This window comes from Gobio gobio, assembly GCF_949357685.1.
Source record: "Gobio gobio genome assembly, chromosome: 10".
Taxonomy (NCBI): domain Eukaryota; kingdom Metazoa; phylum Chordata; class Actinopteri; order Cypriniformes; family Gobionidae; genus Gobio; species Gobio gobio.
The window spans coordinates 133397-155633 of NC_137116.1; the positions used below are offsets into that span (position 1 = coordinate 133397).

General features: G+C 39.8%; 1 protein-coding gene across 1 annotated transcript in view; it reads right to left on the reverse strand.

The window, feature by feature from the left end:
* The window catches only part of gpr153 (G protein-coupled receptor 153), a 245067-nt gene that overhangs the window by 17309 nt on the left and 205521 nt on the right, over positions 1-22237 (reverse strand). Inside the window, exons 3-4 of the mRNA XM_079826838.1 lie at positions 10644-11076; positions 3299-3488 (exon numbers count right to left, since the gene is read on the reverse strand). Coding sequence (XP_079682964.1) covers positions 3299-3488; positions 10644-11076 — 623 coding nt within the window. The remainder of the gene's footprint in view (positions 1-3298; positions 3489-10643; positions 11077-22237) is intronic.

The following is a 22237-nucleotide window of genomic DNA, read 5'->3' on the forward strand; positions in this document are numbered from 1 at the left end:
TCCTCCCAAATGTGTTCTATCGGGTTGAAGTCAGGACTCTGTGCAGGCCAGTCAAGTTCCTCCACACCAAACTCATCCATGTCTTTATGGACATTGCTTTGTGCACTGGTGTGCAGTCATGTTGGAACAGGAAGGGGTCATCTCCAAACTGTTCCCACAATGTTGGGAGCATGAAATTGTCCAAAATGTCTTGGTATGTTGAAGCATTAAGGGTGGGTTGCACCAACAAGGATTAAATTAAAATCAGATTAGAGCTAATCTAGGATTTATTGATATAGGCTTTAATTTAAATCGAGTTGTGTTGCACCATTTAATTTTAAACCCAGATTAACAAATCAGGGATTAGAATTTAACCTGCGATTAAAACATCCATTTACGATAAATTTCCGCCGCCATAATGAATTCGCCATTAACAGCAACAATACTAATATTCAATTTCCTTCTTTATTGACCACCAGAAAACTCTCTGTCTGACATAAGTAGCTCTAGCCAATAAAGGAAATAAACTTTTATAAAATTTAATTTAAAAAATAAATATAAAAATTAAAAATACAATTTTAAATGTCAACTGTCTTTATAAAGCGCTAGAGACACCGTTACTGATCAAGCAGGCAATGAAAACCGCGTGTGCGTAAATATATTTATAGTATCAATTAATGGAGTATATTGTGGCAGCGTAACTGACAAAACAACTGTCATGATTGGCGGAGTGACTATCTCCGCTCTTGACAGCGCCGCCCATCCCGTTTGATCGCCACGCAGCAGCCACGAGTGGAGCGGGTGTGAGAAACGCAAGGCGTGGCCGCGATCACTGGCGCCTCACCCCATCATCACAGCTGCCCTTAAAAGCTAAATATACTCCTCTCTTCTTTTCTTTGTCCAAAACCGAGGTGCACCGAGATGAGTGACGGATCCGCATCCTGGACTCGATAGCAGGCGTAAACTCACGGGGAGCCATGACCCTCACACTCTGACAGCTCAATTCACTTTATTTTTCATTTTTATTTGTAATAAACACCTCTCTGAGACCTGACGACACACCCACTGTTTCTATCTCTGTTCAATCATCTGCACAGTTTAATTTTAGGTGCACTTTATTTTATTTAAACCTCCTCACATGTAAATTTAAAATTAATCCATAATTGAGATTTAAATCTGAGTTTAAAGTTATGGAGCAACAGGATTAAATTTAATCTATTTTAAATATAAATTAAATCCAGGATCAAAATGATGGTTTAAATGTAAACCTGCTTATTTTTAAACAAGGTTTAAAGTTTGATGCAACAGAATTATTAGATAAACCTAGATTTAAGATTTTAAGATTTCTTGTTGGTGCAACCCACCCTAAGTGTTCTTTTCCCTGGAACTAAGGGGCCATGCCCAACCCCTGAAAAACAACCCACACCCTAATCCCCCCTCCACCAAACTTTACACTTGCCACAATGCAATCAGGCAAGTACCGTTCTCCTGGCAACTGCCAAACCCAGACTGCCAGACAGAGAAGCATGATCCGTCACTCCAGAGAACATGTCTCTACTGCTTTAGAGTCAAGCGGCAGTGTGCTTTACACCACTGCATCCGATGCTTTGCATTGCACTTGGTGATGTAAGCTTGGATTGCACTTGGTGATGCACTTGGCTTGAATGCAGCTGCTCGGTCATGGAAACCCATTCCACAAAGCTCTCTACAGACTGTTCTTGAGCTAATCTGAAGGCCACATGAAGTTTGGAGGTCTGTAGCTACCGACTCTGACCCCGCTCTTTGATTTTACGTGACCTACCAATTCGTAACTGAGTTGCTGTTCCCAATTGCTTCCACTTTGTTATAATGACACTAACAGTTGACCATAAATTATTTAGTAGTGAGGAAATTTCATGAATGGACTTATTGCACAGGTGGCAACCTATCACAGTAGCACGCTTGAATTCACTGAGCTCCTGAGAGCGACCCATTCTTTCATTAATTTCATGAATTCTTTCATCATTTGTAGAAGCAGTATGCATTTCTAGGTGCTTAATTGTATACATCTTTGGCCATGGAAGTGATTGGAACACCTGAATTCAATGATTTGGAGGGGTATCCCAATACTTTTGGCAATATAGTGTATATTTGACCCATATTTTTAGGCAGCATACATGTTGTGTTGTAAAAGTTAAAAGTTATCGACAAGAAAAATGTATACGTAAATAATTGGCAAGAAGCTAAAAAAATGTATCTAAGGTAGGGGGGCCTACCTTAATGCTGTAGCCCGTGGGGCCTACCTTAATACTGTAGCCCAGGGGCCTTTGGTTATCTTAAGGCACCCCTGATTAAGGGCGCCCTTTTATACTTCTGGGCACTCCGCTAATGACGTCACGGATTGTCAATCCAAGATGCAGTCTCTTATTCCCCTTCTCAGGGAACCATGGATGCAGTCGTAACCTGAGATGTTTTTTCTTTTCATCTTTCTCAATTTATGTCATTTAAAATGTTTAGATATAACAGCCTACAGCAGGCTTACTGAAGCATTTGCCTATGACATATATGAGAATGTGAAGGAACTTTGCAGAAAAACTTATACAGTGGAGCTCACCCCAAAGGCATCTTAACAGGTATTCCAGTTATAGATTACTTTTTTGAGTGCAAGTCAGACAAAACATACTAATGAGAGGCTAAAATAATTAATTTGCAATATAGCTATCTATCTCAAAATGTAGGTCACATGATAAATCCAATGACTGTAATTATCATTGTAGTAGATTAGATTTTTTTTTCAAACAAGACAGTAATGAATGTAAAATTAATCAATTAATTAGTTAATTAATAATTAATTCTAAAGACAAAAAATAATAAAAATGTATTTCCTTTATAAACCCCCACACTAACATCGGAGGCTGTTTGAATACCGTTGAATAAATAAAATTTTACTACACACACTACTTGAAAGCAATTTTGTATGCAGTATAGATATTGTGCATCTTTAAGATAATTTTCTTTATGCATGTGATAGCAGGATGATCTATTTTCACCAGAATTATACAAGCTCATTTGCTTTTCCCGACAACCCAATGCACCTTGTCAGTAATTTTTTTTGTTTCAGCATTTCAAACTAGTGACCATCCAAGAATCTTGCTGAGTAAAGTAATGTGACAAGTATTTATTGTTGCATAGCACTGTGAACAGTGTATTGTACTGTCTCTGACAATTAAAAAAAAATAAACACTGTGTAGTAGAATGTAAGTAGTACAGTATTATGTTATTTTGAATACAGCTTTGCTTTCTCCTTGGAAAATGCTAAAAGAAGCTCAGTGGTCCTTACCTTCATCCACTTCATCGTTGGACATAATGGCCACACATTTTTCCCAGACCATCTTGACGTCTGCCCTGTAGCGGTCACAAGCCCACAGGAACATGGGAAGGAGAATTGATTGTGCTATGGAGCACCAGAGCACACATAGGACCATCCAGCTGTAAGAGCGGTCAAATTTCAGGCTGGCAAAACTCACCACCTACAACAAAACACTGAAATTATTTATATGGTAAAAAGCTAAGAAAATATCAGATACATAGGCTGTTTCTCAATTCCAAGAACGCAAAGAACAGACTTGCATTCTCGTGGAGACTGGTCTTGCCAGGTGACCTTGAAATAACAAACTCGGAAGGATGCGAGGACACAGAATGCATACTTTTGAGAATTGAGATATGCTGTGATCTTGTTGCTCACCTGACCATCCCAGCATAATATAAGTAATGTCCAATGCACAATAAATACAACATTAAAGCTGCTAGCAGCGGTGAAAGGACCCTCGCACATGCACCGCCACCCGGTGGCCTCAGGAAAACAGTGAATAGTGGGCGACATGCATTTAAGCGGGTCAATATAGGAGAAATATGGCTCAAATAATAATAACTCATAATAACTCACTTCAATGTGCCACACTTCCTTCTGCCAGCAGGTGGTGCTTCGACTATAACTGAATATTGCCATGTAGAGTCTTCAGGTCAGGACTATTATCAAACGTGAAGTTTGAGGCAGATCGGACATTGTATACCTGAGTTACAACAACTTCCTGTTTAATGGTGTAAATCACATACAGTAGCACGTATCCATGTGTTGCAAGATTTATTGTGTTTCTAGCAGGTTTGGGATTTCATGGCATATTTAAAAGTGTTTCTGGGAGTGAATTATAGTATAAAGCATGCCATTTCCTGTTGCCAGCAGGTGGCGCTATGACTAACTGAATATTGGCAAGTAGATGTGTTTAGGTCAGGACTCTTATCAAACATGCAAAGTTTGGGGCAGATCGGACATTATATGCCTGACTTACAACAGCTTCCTGTTTCATGGAAAAACATCAGACTTTGTCAGGCCACCACAGACACGCCCTTCAGGGAAAACTCAAGATCTTCACAATATAACATCACAGAGGCCTTTAGATTAGACTGACCAAATATGATGTTGATTTGGTTACATCTCAATGAGGAGTTAATCACAGCGTTAAACATGCCATTTCCTGTTGCCCACAGGTGGCGCTATGACTGTCACTGAATATTGGCATGTTGATGTCTTCAGGCAAGGACTCTAATAAAACATGTGAAGTTTGGGGCAGATCAGACATTGTATGTCCGAGTTACAACAATGTCCTGTTTCATGGCGAAACAACAAAATTTCTGAGGCCGCCACGGACATGCCCTTCAGTGAAAACTCAAGATCTTCGCAATTTAACGTTGCAAAGGCCTTTAGATTAGACTGACCCAATATAATGTTGAACTGATTAAATCTCTAGGCGGAGTTGATTAAAGTACAACGTCTGGAAATGGCAAAATTTGCAACAATTTAGCAAAGAAAAATAAAAAAATCTGACTTCCAGTTGGTTTTCAGATTTTGTACCAAGAGACTTTTTTGTAGGTATTGGGTTGTTACATGTGTCTACCGAATTTCATAGCTGTATGTGAAATGTAACGGGAGGGGCACTTCTTTGAAATTTTGTAGGTGGCGCTGTCGAGCCATTTTGCCACGCCTAATTCTGAATCCCATAACAGACGTACATTTTCACCAGTTCTGATGCATGTGCAAAGTTTCGTGAGTTGTGAAGTTTGAGGCAGATCGAGCATTGTATGCTTGAGTTACAACAACTTCCTGTTTAATGGCGTAAATCACATACAGTAGCACGTATCCACGTGTTGCTCAGATCTCAGCGGTCACCATGTCCTAATATGGACAGACAATATGTCGGTAGTCTCGTATTTGAATCTTCAGGGGGGTCTGAGGTTGCGCCCTCTGGCACATCTCATCCTCCTGTGGTCCCAGGGGAAACTGCCGTCTCTCAGAGCGATGTATGCCCTGCGAGAACCAGAATCAGGGGGCAGACATCCTGTCAAGGCAGGGGCTGAGGCCCAGGGAATGGAGACTTCACCCAGAGGTGATGAAGTCCATATGCGAGAGGTTTGGCCAAGTGAAAGTAGATCTATTCGCATCTCGAGAGACATCCCACTATCCTCTGTGGTCTGCTGGGGTTGGATGTGGCCGAGGCTATGTCTGTATGCATTTCCTCCGATCGCTCTGCTTCCGGGAGTCACGCTCCTGTAAGTGATGGGCCTCTGGGGAAGCATCAGTTGGTTGTATGGTTCTTCCACAGTACTCGGAGGATGAGGCCTGTCACTTTTCTCAAGACTTGCCGACTTCCCGGAGAGGCAGAAGACACACAGAGACCTTTGCAACGAGGTTAAGCTCAGGAGATCAAACCTTCACTTAAAGGTTCCTTCGTCTGCGTGTTCCAGATTAAGGACCTTCTGCACTTACCTCAGGGCCTCAGAGGGGGAAGGAGGTCATCTGATGTACTCATAACCACACCTTAAGTGACGTGTGATCCAAAAATCACAACGTCAGCGGTGACGTGAGTACCAATCACTACCTTACTTAGCGTCCTTGGATGGACGAAAGTAAAATCACTACACTCGTGAATTCCAGTCAGGAGATCGGGTCCTAGTCCTTGTCCCATATACACTGTAGTCGAACAGGTGGGCCCAAATTAGGGATGCGCGGTATACCGGTACTGGAAAAATACCGGTATATATTTTATTTCAAACGGTACGATATCATGATTTTGCTCATTTCGGTATATGCTGCTGTTCCGAAGTACACCGCTAGGTGGCAGCGCGCTACCCAAACTGACGTGAAACCGGCAAATGTGGCAACAGAACAAGATGAATACAGCAGTTGAATCTCACTCAACACGCACAAAACTCATTAAAAAAAGAGAGGAGTAGACGTGAAACTTGGAATTACTTTGCTTATAAAACTGCTGAAGAACCATCAAACCTTGCCAAGCATCGGTCACTTAATTCCTGACTTGTAAGACATTATGAGATCGACAGGTGAGTGCATAATTCTAACGATCTAATTTAGACATTTTTCTTTTAACACTGATTAACGCACATACATAAGATCGTATCGTTTAAATATAATGAAATCTCCAGCGTTCGTTTCAACCAGTGACGTTACTTTAGACCTAATATTTGCACGCATACTATTGCACTATTTACATCCGCGAAAGACATACCCAACTCTGTTTATGTGACTACTCACTAAAGATTGACATTTTTGACATAATTTTGTGTGTATTTGACTGAGGAAAAACAATTTAATTTGGAATGCGCGAGCTCTTTAGGCCTGAGCTCTTTAGGCCTGTGTGTGTGTGTGTATGTGTGTGTGTGTGTGTTTGTTGTTGGCATGAGCGCAAAGAAAGCTCTCTCTCAAAGAGCTCTCATCCCATATGTATTACGAAATGCTATAAAAATCGCTTGCATGTTAAAATAGGCGAGGTTTAAAAAGACGTGGGCAGTGATTTCCGTCAGCTGTCCCGCAACGGAAGCGAAAGTGTTGAATCTGAGCGTGCAGACTGCTTTTATAGTCCATGCATGATGTCTTTTGAAGCCAGAAGCAATTTGCTCATTTTGAGAGAATGGAGACGCGCAGTAATGCTGAAATTACTTACAAAAAAGTTTCCAAATGACTGATTAATGTGATAATCTTTGTTGATTAATTTAATAATAAACATTTGCGGTAATTTCCCGCTTCATAAACCCAAAACTTGCGAGAGTGAGTAAAATTATGCGCAATACCCGCATCAAAATTCAGACCCTGTATGGTATCGATTTAATATCGGTACTTCGGTATTAGATTGTGGTACCGTACCGAAGCCAAAATTGTGGTATCGAGCCATCCCTAGCCCAAATACATAGTCTGTCAACCTGGATAGAGGAGAGTAGAACAAATCTAGCATATCAACCTGATGAAGACATAGACAGCACCTCAAGAACAGCTAGGCACGTTCTCACAAGCGGAGAAACCAGTGGTAGATTTTGGATCTCAACTATCTGGTACTCAGAAGACAGAGCATGAATCCCTGGTTGGTCAGTTCCAGGATGTGTTGGAATTACCCAGGCAGACCAACTTGATTCAGCATGAGATCTGCACCTCACCTGGAAATATCATCCAGTAGTCCACTAGGCTCGTCGTCAGGCAATTGAGGAAGAAGTCCAATGGATGTTGCAAATGGGGGTCATCGAAGCATCACAGAGCCCATGGTCCAGTCCCACTGTAATGGTCCCAAAGAGCGATGTAACCCTGCATTTCTGCAATGATTTTTGGAAACATCTTCGACGGCTAATCCATGCCCAGAGTGGATTAATTCAGAGTGACTGGGTAGAGCCCAATACATTTCCACCACAAAAGGATACTGGCAGGTGCCTCTCACGGTTGCGTCCTGGGAGAAGATGGCCTTCAGCACCCCTAGTGGTCACTGGCAGTACCAGGTTTTACCCTTCCAGGTGCAATGGGCTCCAGCCACCTTCCAGCATATGATGGACATCCTGACATCAAGCACACGCTGCTGCATACCTGGATGATGTGGTCATCCATATTTTTCACCTTGTTTTTATAAAGCACTTTATACAATACAGATTGTTTCAAAGCAGCTTTCCACTGATAACAGGAAAACGATTCAATGATGCAAACAGTTAATTGGCTGTACAGCAGCTCTAAAAGAAAATAGTGTTATTGATCAATTGAAGTCAGTTCGGTGTTGATTCAGTTCTATTGTAAAGATAATTAATTATTAAATTATTCTAAAAAGCAGTTCTGCAGAAAAACAGCTATGTCATTGTGCAGTTCAGTTCAGTTCTCAGCCAATAGTGTCAGTGCAGTCAAATCAATAATATTGTTGAATATTAAGTGTACCTAACTAAGCAAGTCAAAGGTGACACTGACAAGAAATTACATCAGGTGATAGAGTGGGGAAAAAATGTCTTCTGTACATGAGAGAGAAGATCTCTCCGGATTGGATAGCTCAAAAGCTTCCAGATCTGTGGCCAGGGATGAAATACTGTCCCCTGTACTGGAGAGAGAAGATCCAAGTCAGGCTCAGTTCAATGGGGGTGCTAAGCACCCTCAAACAAAAGCAAAAGCACCCTCAGTTGATGCTCTAATAATATCATATTGGCAAAACAGATATGGCAAACACTCCAGTGCATATTTGTGTTTGGGCTCTGGAGAGCGTGAAATGTTTCTATTGTTTTTGCAGCAATGAGCAATGCAGCCAATCACAGACATGTCTGTTGATCTCTTGTACGCAATGGCCAATCAGAGGTGTCTCATAGCTACATCACAACGTCCTTACATTCGGACAATCAGATTGCCAGAACTGTAAATTATTGTAAAAGACTATAAAAATGTACTTTTTTGGAAGTAAAAAAAAAAAATCTTATTATTTTTATAGTGAAATAACAAACTGACATTCCCAGAATTCTGTGACATTTGTTATTTTGTTTATTTAAAAAATTATGTTTCTTCCTAATAATTTCAATTTAATTTTCTTATTAGTTATGTACATTATGACTTTATGTTACATCTTATGTTGTTATATGAATGTTTATTGCATTATTGTAGTGGCGTGTGCTACCACGTTGGTATTTAGGGCTCTTGTGTTTTGTGCACCTTCTATATATTAGTATTTACCTCAGCTTGTGGAACAGCTGCTAGTGATGAACATTGATTCATCATGTGGCTCTCTTTACCACCACTGTTATTATGGTGAATGTCAGTATACTGTATATAAAAAGTACAAAGTAGAACCATGGATTTACCTGTTTAAAATGTATTTTTTTTGTTGTAAATTATAGCTTTAAATTATTTTTACTGTAATTTTTACAGAATTATTTTGGCAACCACAGCTGCCAGTTTTATTTAGTAAAAAACAGCAGCTCACACGGAAGTGTTTGCGTAGCTCAACGGCATGATGCAGCGTCGAAAATCCACTTAGAAGGGGAACCAAGAGACAATTAGATCATACCAAACTAGATACAATCCTTAGATCTGAACACCACAACAAGCCATCAAAAAGTAAATCTCACATCTGCTGTTATTTATAAATTGATGTACAAAATGTGTCAATTTACCTATTCTATGTCATGACTGCAAAACCATTTGAAAACCTTATACTGTATACGTTTATGAAAAAGATCCATAAAATGTATACATGTGGAAAATACTGCCGTCCAAAGGCTAAGCGCAGTAACTACACATTTGGTCAAAATTGAGTTAAGACTTGAAATGGGCTTTGTGACATCTGTTCTGTCTTGTGACAAAGTTTGCAGGTTCAATTTTGTCCAGTTTTAGAGAAACGAGCATGTCAAAATTGCAGTAACTACAAAATCCAAGCCAATACCAAACAAAAAAAAGTGCCAATCAGTTTTTTGGATTTCACAGATAGGCTAGCTAAGAATACATATTATATTTTAATTATTAATTATAGCTTTAAGGGTGTAGATAGCATAAATAGGAAATGTACATGTTTGAGAATAGCTTTGAAGTTAGGCTAAAGGGAGAAGAAATACGTAAATTAACTTACTCTCTAACCTCTAATTCTAGGAAATGATGTATGGCCATATTAAAGGGATAGTTCAACCGAAAATGAAAATTCTGTATTATATAAAGTTTATTAATGCTATAAACATGTATTAAGATGCATGAAAAAAGTTGGATGAACACATTTAGTTTGTAGATACTGCACTTTGCCTTTGCAATAGTGTTTTAGTTGTTTAAGGTCATCCAAAGGCAGAGTGCAGTATCTGCATTTTGGGGGTCAAAGATCACATCGGTGGTCATGGTTTTTATCTATAAAAAATGTCTTCCTAAGAAGGCAATACATGAATGCATTACCACTAATCTACCCACAACTTGTTTGACTGGCTGGTGTAAAAACTTTAAAGCCATTTTTCTCAGTTTCAGTGTTTGCGTAGTTACTGCACTTAGCCTTTGTAGGGCAGTATAGGGGAGAGCTTTGATCTTCTTTAAAAATAGACTTTCATTACTTTTTTTTAGCTATGTGAAGCTGTGAGAACTGTACACTGGTAACAACAGATTCCAGGGAGTTTTTCAATTGACACATTTGAGGATTTCATGTAGGTTCATTATAATCAAAAGCACTATCTTTGTCAATAGTCCTCAAAAAATCAATATCATTCATAAGTTAATCAAGAGCAACTCATTTATCTATGCAAAGATAAATAACACTTGTACTCCACCTAAATTAATTGAAACTCTACTAAAGCCCTTTTCAAGCTTGAAAATCATGTCTTTTTAAATGAAAACAAACACTCACCAATATGGGGAATCCAGTTAGAAAATCGTATATGAAGACTATTCCACTGATCAGATAGGTGATCTGCAGCGACGTTTTAATGGGCTCTGAGCCATCAATGGATGAACGCCTTTTGCCCTGAGCATCCTCCACTACGATGGTGGGAACGTTAAATTTGTTCTTGTCCACGTTTTGGCCCATCTGGATGGAAAAGGTCTGGAAGAGGGCAATTCCAATACAGATGACGCCCATCACCACACTCCCGCTGATCAGCAACAGGAAGCAGACGCCAAAGCCCAAGCCAATTTCGGTCACAATGAAGCGACAGTTGTCGTGGGTATAAAAGCGTTCTGTGGTATCATGCCAGCCCACAGCGGGCAAAGTGGACAGAATGAATGACACCATCCAGATGCCCATGACGGTATGGACAGCCTGCTTTTTGGTGTTACTCAACCTGGTAAAAGATAAAGGAGATTAAAGATTAAAAGTCTTGATGAAAGGTTAATAAATCTTCAAAAACAGAATCACACATCTCTGAGGAGAATAAAAAAAAAAATTATACTAGAATGGATAAACTGGTTATTTAAGGGATGAAATGAAAAAAACATGTCCACCACCATACCACACTTGGAATGAAAATATCCTGATATTTTACTCACCACCATCGCATCAAAGATGTTCATGTCTTTCTTTCTTCAGTCGAAAATAAATAAATTTTTTTGAGGAAAACATTCCAGGATTATTCTCCACATCATTGACTTCCATGGAACAAAAATGTTGAAAGTCCAAATCCATGCAGTTTCAAAGGGCCTTGAAGGGCTTCAGAGGCTCTGCGTGATCCCAGACGAGGTATCTTGTGCTGATCTGCGACGTACCAAGGATTGCGTAATCACGTCGGAAAGGTCACGCTAGACATAGGCTGAAGTACCGCCCACGTGTTTACAAAGCGCTCGTGGGAAGACTAATACAAACGTCCTTTTGCAAAAAAAGAAAAGAAAAGAAAAGTAAAACAACAATGTCGGACGATTTTGAAGTTGAAGATGGAGTGTTTTTTGGTAAAGAGCGTTTGTATTAGTCCTCGCACTTTCGCTTGGGGCGGTACTTCCGCCTATTTCTAGCGTGACCTTTCCGATGTGATTGCGCAATCTTTGGCACCGCTGGCACGTCACAGAGCAGCGCAAGATGAGCAATTTAGGTTTAAAAGTATATACATTTTTATTTTATTTTTGAAAATGACTGCTCGTTACACTAGATAAGACCCTATTCCTTGCCTGGGATCGTGCAGAGCCTCTGAAGCCCTTCGAAGCCCTTTGAAACGGCATTGCATTTGGATCTTCAACATTTTGGTTGCCTTGGAAGTCCATGATGTTGAGAAAAATCCTGGAATTTTTCCTCAAAAAACATTTTCGACTGAAGAAAGAAGGACATGAACATCTTGGATGAGATGGGGGTGAGTAAAATATCAGGAAATGTTCATTTTGAAGTGAACTAATCCTCTAAATCCCCTTTTAATCCTAAAAAACCCAGCTACTGTCACAACTCATCCCAGTAGTGGGATAGAATGCAACAACAACACCCTGTGTACTTGCCATTATTCACACATTTGGAAAATAATTATTATATATATAGAATATTAAATAACGTTTGGGATAAATGTTGCAAAAACCAAAACTAAATAAAACAAAAAAAGTTACAGATGTTAAAACAAAAAGTGTTAGTAACATCCCCAATGTGTTAAAAGTGGAGCAATATCTTGAGGGCTACTCCTGAGCTATGTACAGTATATTTGTTCATAGTGTTCTGTCAACAAAGAGGAATAAACTGTATTTCAAACTGTACTTTTAGGCCTCCAAGCATCATTTTCATTTGTGTGGATTATGGCATCATAAGTCTGTTCTAACGGAATAATGTAATACTAGCTAGCTATGTGTAGTGAGATACTGGACCATTCAGAAACGATGCAAAGTCTCCAGTTCCAGTTCTGAGAAGTGAAGAAAATCTGCTATCTACCATGTCCTGCAGAATGTCCTATACATGTTGAATGATGTTTACATGGGTATTCCATTCACGATTCACAACATTATTATATAAATGATTATCCAGGAACATCAACAGAGAATAATGTTGGCATAAACTACACCTGATCCAGTAAAACACCATCAAATCCCTGCTGAAAAATCCAGAATAAACCAGCATGAATTCCAAAGGCTCTTTCGCACCGGGTAGTTCTAAGAACTTATTTATAGGAACTAGGCACCAGGGTGGTTCCCTGAGAGCTAAATGTTCCCCTAGGGCCATTTTCCTGGTTGCATTCACACCACCAATAGGAACTCTGAAGTGACATAAGCCGTACTTGTTATTGTGACTTTTATTTTGTTGGCGTCGAGAACGCCAGAGCCTGAGCACACAGTACTCCCATTCTCTGTCTTCATTAGATTACGATCTGTCCTGTCTAATACATTATTAGATATAACTATTATACAAAGAAAGTAATCGTATGTGTGGTTAATGGCCAATGTCATTAGCTGAGCAGAAATACATACACTTTCTCTTGGTCCACTCACAGTTGCCTTGGATTTTCTCCTTAACGTATAGGTTTGCAGCAGTTTGGACCAGTTGTAAGCGGTTAAGCAATGATTTATAACATTTAGTATGCGGTGTTGAGGTCGAGACTCCCATGGGCATCCACCCGTGTCTTTCGGTCTCCATCTGAGGAGAGTATGTTGATCGCTGCATCGGAAGGGGAGCTTATGTCATCTGGGGATGAAGACTCGGCTGCGTAACCTCCCTCTGGGAGAGTGGCGTTGCCCGAGACCAATCCATAACTGACGGCTATGCTTGCCCGGGCCGCCGAGACGGTACACTGCATGAAAACACTGAAATCCGGCTCTATCCGGGCATGGTATACTCCTGTGTAATTTGATGTTTACCGGATGTATGTGGGAAAAAGCGGATCAACACGGAACAGTATATTTCCAGAAAAACCCGGAAACCTCACGTATGCGGACGTATACAGGAATCCGTGAAATTTCACGGACATATACAACTGAAACACTGCTGGGTGTGCTAGGACTGAAGACTGTTAGGTGTGAAGAAGACCTTTCATATGTTAATGACTGACACTTGTGCTGGCTGTTTTCAGAAGGAGGGGGGGGCAGGGGAGCACTTCAGGATTGAGAATTATCTCTGGTCTACTGTAGGCTACAGCAAACAAGCTTTTTGAACAGAAAAATAATTCTTAAGGCCCTGAAACACTAAACTGAACTAGCAATGACTAAAGATGACTGTGGGGTTGGTTCACGTTGCCTGGGTCTGGGCCAAACCATCAGAATGGTGTGTCAGGGCCTTAAAACCACTGCATGAAAAGAGTGTCTTAATCAAATATTTTTTATAAAAACAGTACAAAATAAAAACCCTGACTGAACATATACGTTCACAAAAAAAATCTGAATATGTAATGAAATAAACAAAGAAATGTAATGGAATTAACAAAGGATAATTAACCAAACATTTTAGACTATCCCCAAACAATTTTTGCAAAGTTTTACAAATTGTAGGCAATAATAGAATTAAATAAAAAGGAGATGAAATGTGGAAAATGAAAAAGTTTGTTTTAAAAACACCAAAAACTGATATGCTCAAAATAAAAAATATGGAATAAAAAAGAGCAGGGATTCACTTGCTCAAGAAACACAGAAACACAAGCAGATCTTTCAGCTCTGCAACTGTTAACAAAAAGTGTCACTCCAAGATTCTTAACTTTAACACGCTGCAAAAGAGGGGCGTTTTGAGGTTTGAAATCCACCACTCACAACAGATGTAGGTGCAACCAATAAGGTTACCAATAAAAATAAGGCAACCAATAAAAATAATCCTTATTTTACAGAAAAAAACTTCAGTTTTTTTACAGTATTTTCTTGTAATTTTGAATTATGTTTAAAACGATGTAAAATTACAAACAATATCTAAATAAACAACTTTACTGTTATTTTAAGGATTATATCATTAATGACAAATTACAGTAATTCTAATTTTTTATACAGGAACATCCCTGTATTATTTTTCTGTTTTCATAAATAACAAATTCATGCAAAATTACAAACAATATCTGTAAATTAACAACTGTAATACAATATTTAGCTCATTATATTAAAGGTTTATGTTTATGTCCATACTAACAATTTAACATTACTCTTTGTCATTTTAAAGTAAATCTTATTAGTTTTATATTTACACTGTAAAAATAAAAACCTAAAAAAACAGCAGCTACAGCTGCAAAACAAAAAACGTAAAATTAAAGTAAAATATCTTAAGTCAAATAAAGTTAAAAAACTTCACAGAAATTTACATTAAACGTTTTAGAGAAAACACTATTAGTTTACAGATTTTTCCTTATTTAAATTAAGATATTTTACTTTAATTTTCTGTTTTACAGTGAAGGTGTATTTTTACATTCAAACTGGTTTTACATTCAATTCTGGATACAAATATAACAAAATATATAGCAAACTAAATATCAAACAATAATTGTTTTTAAAGAGTACAAATCTGCACTGCTCTCCAGGTTGAAACTTCCAGGCCTCTGCCCACACCACAAAACACCATTTGACCAATTAATTAAATATAACAGCAAATAAAAATAAATATACAGATTTTCTAACTGTTGTTTAAAACAAGTTTTTTCCTATATTTGCAAGGCTATTTGCTGTCTTTCCGTGTTCTTTTGAGCGTGATTGGTCAATCTGAACGTCATCCAGAAATCTGGCCAATGACAGTGCGCGCCTTCAGTTTGAATTATACACCCGTTGTCGTTGGAGTTGCTCGTGGCTCGCGGGGACACGACGCGATCGCGGCTTCTAATCTTCAACAGGACTGCTTCTTCGGTCTATTAATGGCATTGCATGGACCATTTAAACCTGTTAAAATCTTATTTTGGACGAATTTTGATTGTGGGATGTCGAGTCGACTGAGAACGAAAAAACAGGAATACGAACAGACTAAGTTACCAATGGCGGACAGCAGACGGCAGAAGGTAACGTAAATCCCTTTATATTTTTTCTACTGCTCATCAAGATATAACGTTAGTGCATTAAAGTCATAATCGTGATTAACTTACATATTCTGTTTCTGTGTTTTGTTGTGTTGTAATATTGTTAAGATAGGGCTGGGTGTTATGACGATCTGATACTGACTATTGTTAGCGATTTTGCAGTATGTTAAACGTTAACATTACCTTTTTATATCCGGAATGTGAATATAGCGTATATAACGTAGCACTGACTGTACTAAAAGTTTTTGAAATTTTGACAAGGAAACATGAATGAATGTAGAATAATGAACGGGGCATGCATGTGTTAAAATAAGCCTCTCTCAGACAGCAGGCGATCCCGAAATCAATTATCTTTCTGTAAAATGCACACAATTATCTCAGAAACCTTGTCATGTGAGGTATTCACTTGATTTAAACAGTCAGTTATGTCTTAAGTGAAACAGTTCAAGTTAACGTGGGGAAACCCGGATGCGTGTCATTCTGTACATCCGTTCTTAAAGGGGCTGCAGCTTTGTCATAATTTTAATAAAACAAAAGAATAGAGAAGACCTTCTGCTTCTTTAAGAATCAAGTGATATTAATTAATTGAATATCATACAGTGAAGACTTTTAAAGCAGTATTATTCTGTAGCATTTTAATAAAATATCCATCAAAATAAATATATTGTGATATCGTTATTGTAAAATAAAATTTCTCATGTATGTATAATTATATGGTCATAATGCCCATCCCTACTGTCAGCTAGTTTTAAGATCAAGCTTGTCATAAAATGTAACAGAGTTTTGGAATGTTTAATCTGAGAATGTCATGTACACTTGTTCAACAGAGAGGACAGGAAACCACCATACTTGGACTCTGAAGAATTATAGGCAAACCAGGAGTTTGTCTCTACTGTAAAGTTTTTGTATGGGCCTGGTGAGTATGTTTTGCAAGTCCATGTCCGTAAGTTGATAATTAATATTAATGTTTTATCAAACAAATTAATATTCATTTGTGTGTGTGCATGTTTCTTCCCCCCTCATGATCCAGAAGTTTTGGATCCATGATCCTGAAGAACTTTTACAGATGTTGACCCTGAATGTGTAAAAGGTAATCGTAAAAATGTTGTCATTATTTTAATGTTCTCTGTTTTTTTCTGTAATGTAGACGCATGCATTTTCTGTGAAGTTGCTTTGAAACAATATCAGGGTTTTTCCTACATTGAAAATTTTTGCCGGCCGCCAAAACAAATTTTTGTCCCGCCAAAGCCTTATTTGATGAGTTATTGTGATTTATGAATGATGTAGAACAGATGACTGCTGCACTTGGGTTAACTGAGTGACAGAGAGAATGACCAGTGAGCTCCTCCCGCTCGCATGCTCTCTGTCTTCAAAATAAGCATTCTTAGCTTTCTAATGTTTCACATTTTACGTTAATCAAAATCAAAAGGTCGGAAGACCGAATCCATGTTGCACGTGGCGCTATCAGACGTCTTCCTTTAATTACCGCTGGGTGTGAAATGCGCTCAAAAAACATTGACTGATTCTCTGACCAGCTGACATAAAGCATACTTTAAATAAACAGGAAACAAATCCTATCCGGTTATGAAGCGTTTTCTGTGTGTTGAAAAATCTTTCGCGATGTTCTAAAGACGGGATTCACACACAACGCGTCTGCTAATGTCCGATTCGCCACCTAATGACTCCTTTGAACCGAATCATTTTAACGACTGGTTAGAACTAGAGGTGTAACGATTCATCTACTACATCGATGTATCGATTTATTTTCTTGTGATTTAACTACATCGATCTGTGCTCGGCAAGTTGGCCTTCCGGACGACATATATCGATCTAACATCGTTTTAAAAGGTAATCAATCGATTGTATCGATCATAGAAAATAACGCATTGGATTTAAGCACGTCAGACTTTATATGGATGTTTTTTCTTAGCACTTTTAATGATAAAGGCGTTAAACGTTACTCGATTCAGTCTGCCTATCTGTGACATCATCGCAACGCACCAGCAGCAGCGATCATTGAAATGAATGGGATTGTGTCGCTTTGTCGCTGCGTGTCGCTGGCGGTGTGAACGGGGCTTGAGAAAACAAAACATAGCATGGCGCATGGCAGAGGAGAAGCCAACGAGCGAGAAATTATCAAGCCACCAAGAGAAAGAGCTACCTGTCCTTTCAACCCTTGCTTGTTACCTGTGCATTCCTGACACCAGTGTGCCAGCAGAGCGAGTTTTTAGTAAAGCTGGCGACATAATGAACGCACAAAGAAGTGTTCCGCGGTCAGATCATGTTGATATTTTTGAAAAAGAAATCTGTAGTCATTGAAGAGTAGTTGGTTACATTTTATCTTTTGTTAAATATTGTTTGTTTAATAAACTGAGAGTAGTAGCAGGTTCAGCCAGTTTATTCAACCTGAAGAAATGTTGGTTGCACTTTATTTTGGATATTAATATTGTATTTGTATTATTTTAATCTATCTTTTTGTTTCTTTACCAATTCATTTTAACGTATATTTATGTTCTTTGGACTGTTTATATTTTTACATTTGTTCCTTTACATTTTCATCCCTTTTAAATACATTTAGTTCACTTGTTTTTGTTTCACCATTGTTTTAATGTTCGTTTATAATGCTGTTAAGAATGTTTTTTTTTTTTTATACCTTTTTAATAAATATTTCTGACTTTCTCAAATTGTTTTGTGTGTATTTTTCTTTTGGGAGGGAGAGGGGATTATTTTTTATATTTATATATTAATGAGCAAAATCTGCATAGCTGGCCTAAACCAATCAAGTCCCTATGCTACAAAACCTAGACCACCCTTAGCCTTAGAAGTAACCAATGAAGTCACTTGACTGGGTTTTCAATGCGTCCGGTCCTCCAATAGCAGTCTGGGTTTTGGGAGTGGTTTTAAAAAAAACAACCAATCCAGTTTGAGATGAAGGACCAATAGGGGGTGGAAGGCAAAGCTGTTTAGAGGTGTGAAAATGTCTCCTGGGAAAAACTTGATGGGATTATTTGCCATGGCAACAAATGGCTGTAGCATGGGAGTATACGGCCACAACATACATCCGATTTGGTACCATTTCGGATGAATACGGACATATACGGATCCATGGAATTTGACCTATCCGGCCAGTATACTCCTGGATTCTTCCGAATTTCAGCAGTGTATACAGGAGTATCCTGGTCCGGATACACCTTTTTTCATGCAGTGGTAGGGCTCGCGTGGAACCCTCCACCGTGTCCCGAGCCCTCTGAGGTTGGACAATTGGTACTTGGGGGCGGCCCGTGCTGGTTCTCAGCGCCCCACCCCCGTACCTTTCTTTCCGGAAGTGCATGAGGAGCTCACAAGATCGTGGAAGGCACCTTTTTCTGCCCAAAATCGGTCTCCAGGCTCCTCACTCCTCACTACCCTCGATGGCGGGCCAGCCAAGGGATATTGGCCTTGCGCGGGGATCCACGTCTCCCATCCCGAGCCTGTAAGTTCACGTCCAACCAATCGGACAAGGCTTACAGAGCTTGTGGGCAGGCTGCGTCCGTCCTGCATGCCATGGCATTTTCAAGAATTTTGGAGAGGAAAGGTAGATTGGAGATGGAAAGAAGATTATTAAAGTCATCAGGGTCAGCAACAGGTTTTTTCAATATTGGAGTGATGGCAGCAGTTTTGAAGAGTGTGGGAACAATTCCAGAGGAAAGTGAGGAATGGATGATGGCAGAGATGAGGGGGAGAGAAGGGAGGCAGGCTTTCACCAGAACTGTGGGGAGGGGATCTAACTGACAGGTGGAGGGCTTGGACTTATCTGATATCGGAGTCAGAGGGGAGCTGAAAGAAGGAGAATGAGTGAGACGTCAAACAGGGTTCAGGGGAGGTGCTAAGGGAGGAGCTTAAGCCTAGGTGCAAGTGAATCTGATGAATTTTCTGATTGAAAAAGCACATCAGGGAATTACAAAAAGCAGTTGAGTACAGAAGGGGGGGGGGGGGGGGGGGGTTGAGAATATTGTTGAGAAGAGAAAACAGTGACTTGGAATTACCTTCATTTGAACAGATTATGCCAGAATAGTAGTTGAGTTTGGCTAGGTGGGTAAGTAGAGCAGCAAAATCATTAATGAAGTTATTGTTAGCTTTAGGGGGGCGGTAAACAATTGCAACATTGGTGGGAATTGGACCAGAAAGTTGACACAAAGTTGATTCAAACAAGTTGAAAGTAGGAGCAGATACCGGTAGGACTTTCCACTTCTCTCTGTGAATTATCGCGAGACCTCCACCATGCCCGGAGCCACGAGGTTGACAGGTGTAAACAAGGGCGTGGACTCGTTGAGTTGGGAAAAGTCGTTAGGTTGTTGCCATGTCTCGGTCAAGCAAAGAAAGTCAAACTTACGGTCAATGAGGAGATCCTGGATAAGATGCCCCTTGCTCGTAAGTGAGCGGATGTTTAGTAGACCAAAGTGGACTGGGATGTTGTCACATTTTCCAGTAGCATTAGCTGACCTAGCAAGGCTAGCTAACCCTGTGTGGTCAGGAACGGTATTACGTGGAGGGCATCGTGTGGAGGACCAGATGGATTTTATTGGTTTGGAGTTGTCAAAGTGGAAGCTTCGACGAGATCCACGATGGATGTATTTCCGACGAGGCAGGAAAGCGATGTCCGGATGAAGGAGGAGAATTGCCGGCGGAGACTTGAGCAGGTGAAGACGGAGCCGATGGAGTTCAGCGGCTGAGTACTCGAGGAGTCCTGTCACGGGTTGATGGAGGAGCGACAGGAGAGACCCAGCGAGAGCGATCCAAATAGAAAGCCTACCAGCCCACATTGTAGACGAGGACCCAGATGACTTAGGCCGTCACGTGAACAAACCAGGTAAAGGACTAACGTTAGAAGCCGAAGCAGTAGGCTAATGTTAGCCAAATCACGCAGATGCACAGAAATGTCAAATGAATCATCGATGTTGCGGAAAGATGAAGGATCAGTCTCTCACTTGAGAGTTGAGAACAGTTGCACAGTCAAACAGTAGAAAAGCTTAAAAATTCCAAAGTTTCAACGTTAAAGGTTAAAAGTTATCGGCGAGCAGCGGCAGCATATCGCGCCAGTGTTCACTCGTACTGGATGTCTCAACAGTCTCAGAGAACAGAGAACAGTCTCAATGGTGTCAGCACCACTCCTTTCCCTGGAGGAGGGCCGGGGAGAATCCTTTGTTTAGCAGCAGCAGTGACTCAAACCTTGCGTGACTTCCCTGCCCAGAAAAGGTGAGGGTCCAGAGGGACTCACGCAGGGGCACTGGAAGTGACAACAGCCGTGGCGTTCCATAGGGATCCCAATTCGTCTGTGACGTACGTCATACTTCAAACGTGATCGACTGAAAGGGAACGTCTCGTTTACGTATGTAACCCTCGTTCCCTGAAGGAGGGAATGGAGACGTACGTCCCGTCGCCACGGTTGCTGTACCATCACTACAAGAGCCGAGTCACTAGTCCGGCTCTTCATTGAAAAACAAAGTGCGACTGCATCAGCTTCCGGGTTTTATACCTGCGCCGCAGGGCGGAGTGCGAAATGCAAATCTTGCACGCCAATGGCCATTGGCCCATTCTGTATACACTTGAAGCTGATCCCAATTCGTCGGTGACGTACGTCTACGTTCCCTCCTTCAGGGAACGAGGGTTACATACGTAACAGAGATGTTTTCCATATCATGCATGGACATAAATGGTATTACCATTGCTATAAATCTTAAGTGATAAAAACAGGACTTAACCACAGAATAAATCGAAAACTTGAAATCACTGTCAAAAAGAACTCCTTTATTTCGCACTACTGGCTTACAAAAGGGGGCTAGACTTCCCAGATAATTATTTGGGACTCAAAACCACACAACTTCAGTTTTATCTTCATTCAGATTAAAAAAATTTAAAGACAGCCATCATTTAAATTAATCTACTGTATACAGCCCAACAAAGACTCTATTTGTTTCTTACCATTTTTTTGCAGAGGAAGATACACTTGCATATAATCTGCATAGAAGTGAAAAGAGATTCCAGGCTTACAAAAAATTGACCCAAGTGGTAACATATACATAGAAAACTAAATTGGGCTGAGAATAGACCCCTGGATGGAACCCTGCAGATTGTGAATAATCTTGACCAACATTAACAGAAAAAGTTATGTTAGAAAGAAAGGACCTAAACCATTCAAACGCTATACCATGGATTCCCACCACCTTTTCAAGCCATGATAGTAAAATCTCATAGTCAATGTTATCGAATGCAGCAATAAGGTCCAATAAAATAAAACAGCTGAGGACCCTGAGTCAAATGCAATCAATATATCGTTAAAAACCCTGATTAGAGCCTACTCCGTACTGTGGTAAGCCCTGAAACCTGACTGAAATTTTTTCAAAAATGTAATTTCAAAAAAGTATTGATTCAAAACCACCTCTCTAAAACATTTGATAGAAAAATGTCACTTTGAAATTGGCCGTTTATTTGATAGAACAGCAGGGTCCAAATGTGAACAACAGCATGTTTAAACTGATTAGGGACTAATCTTGCATTCTTTTTTTATCAACACTTGAATATGGGT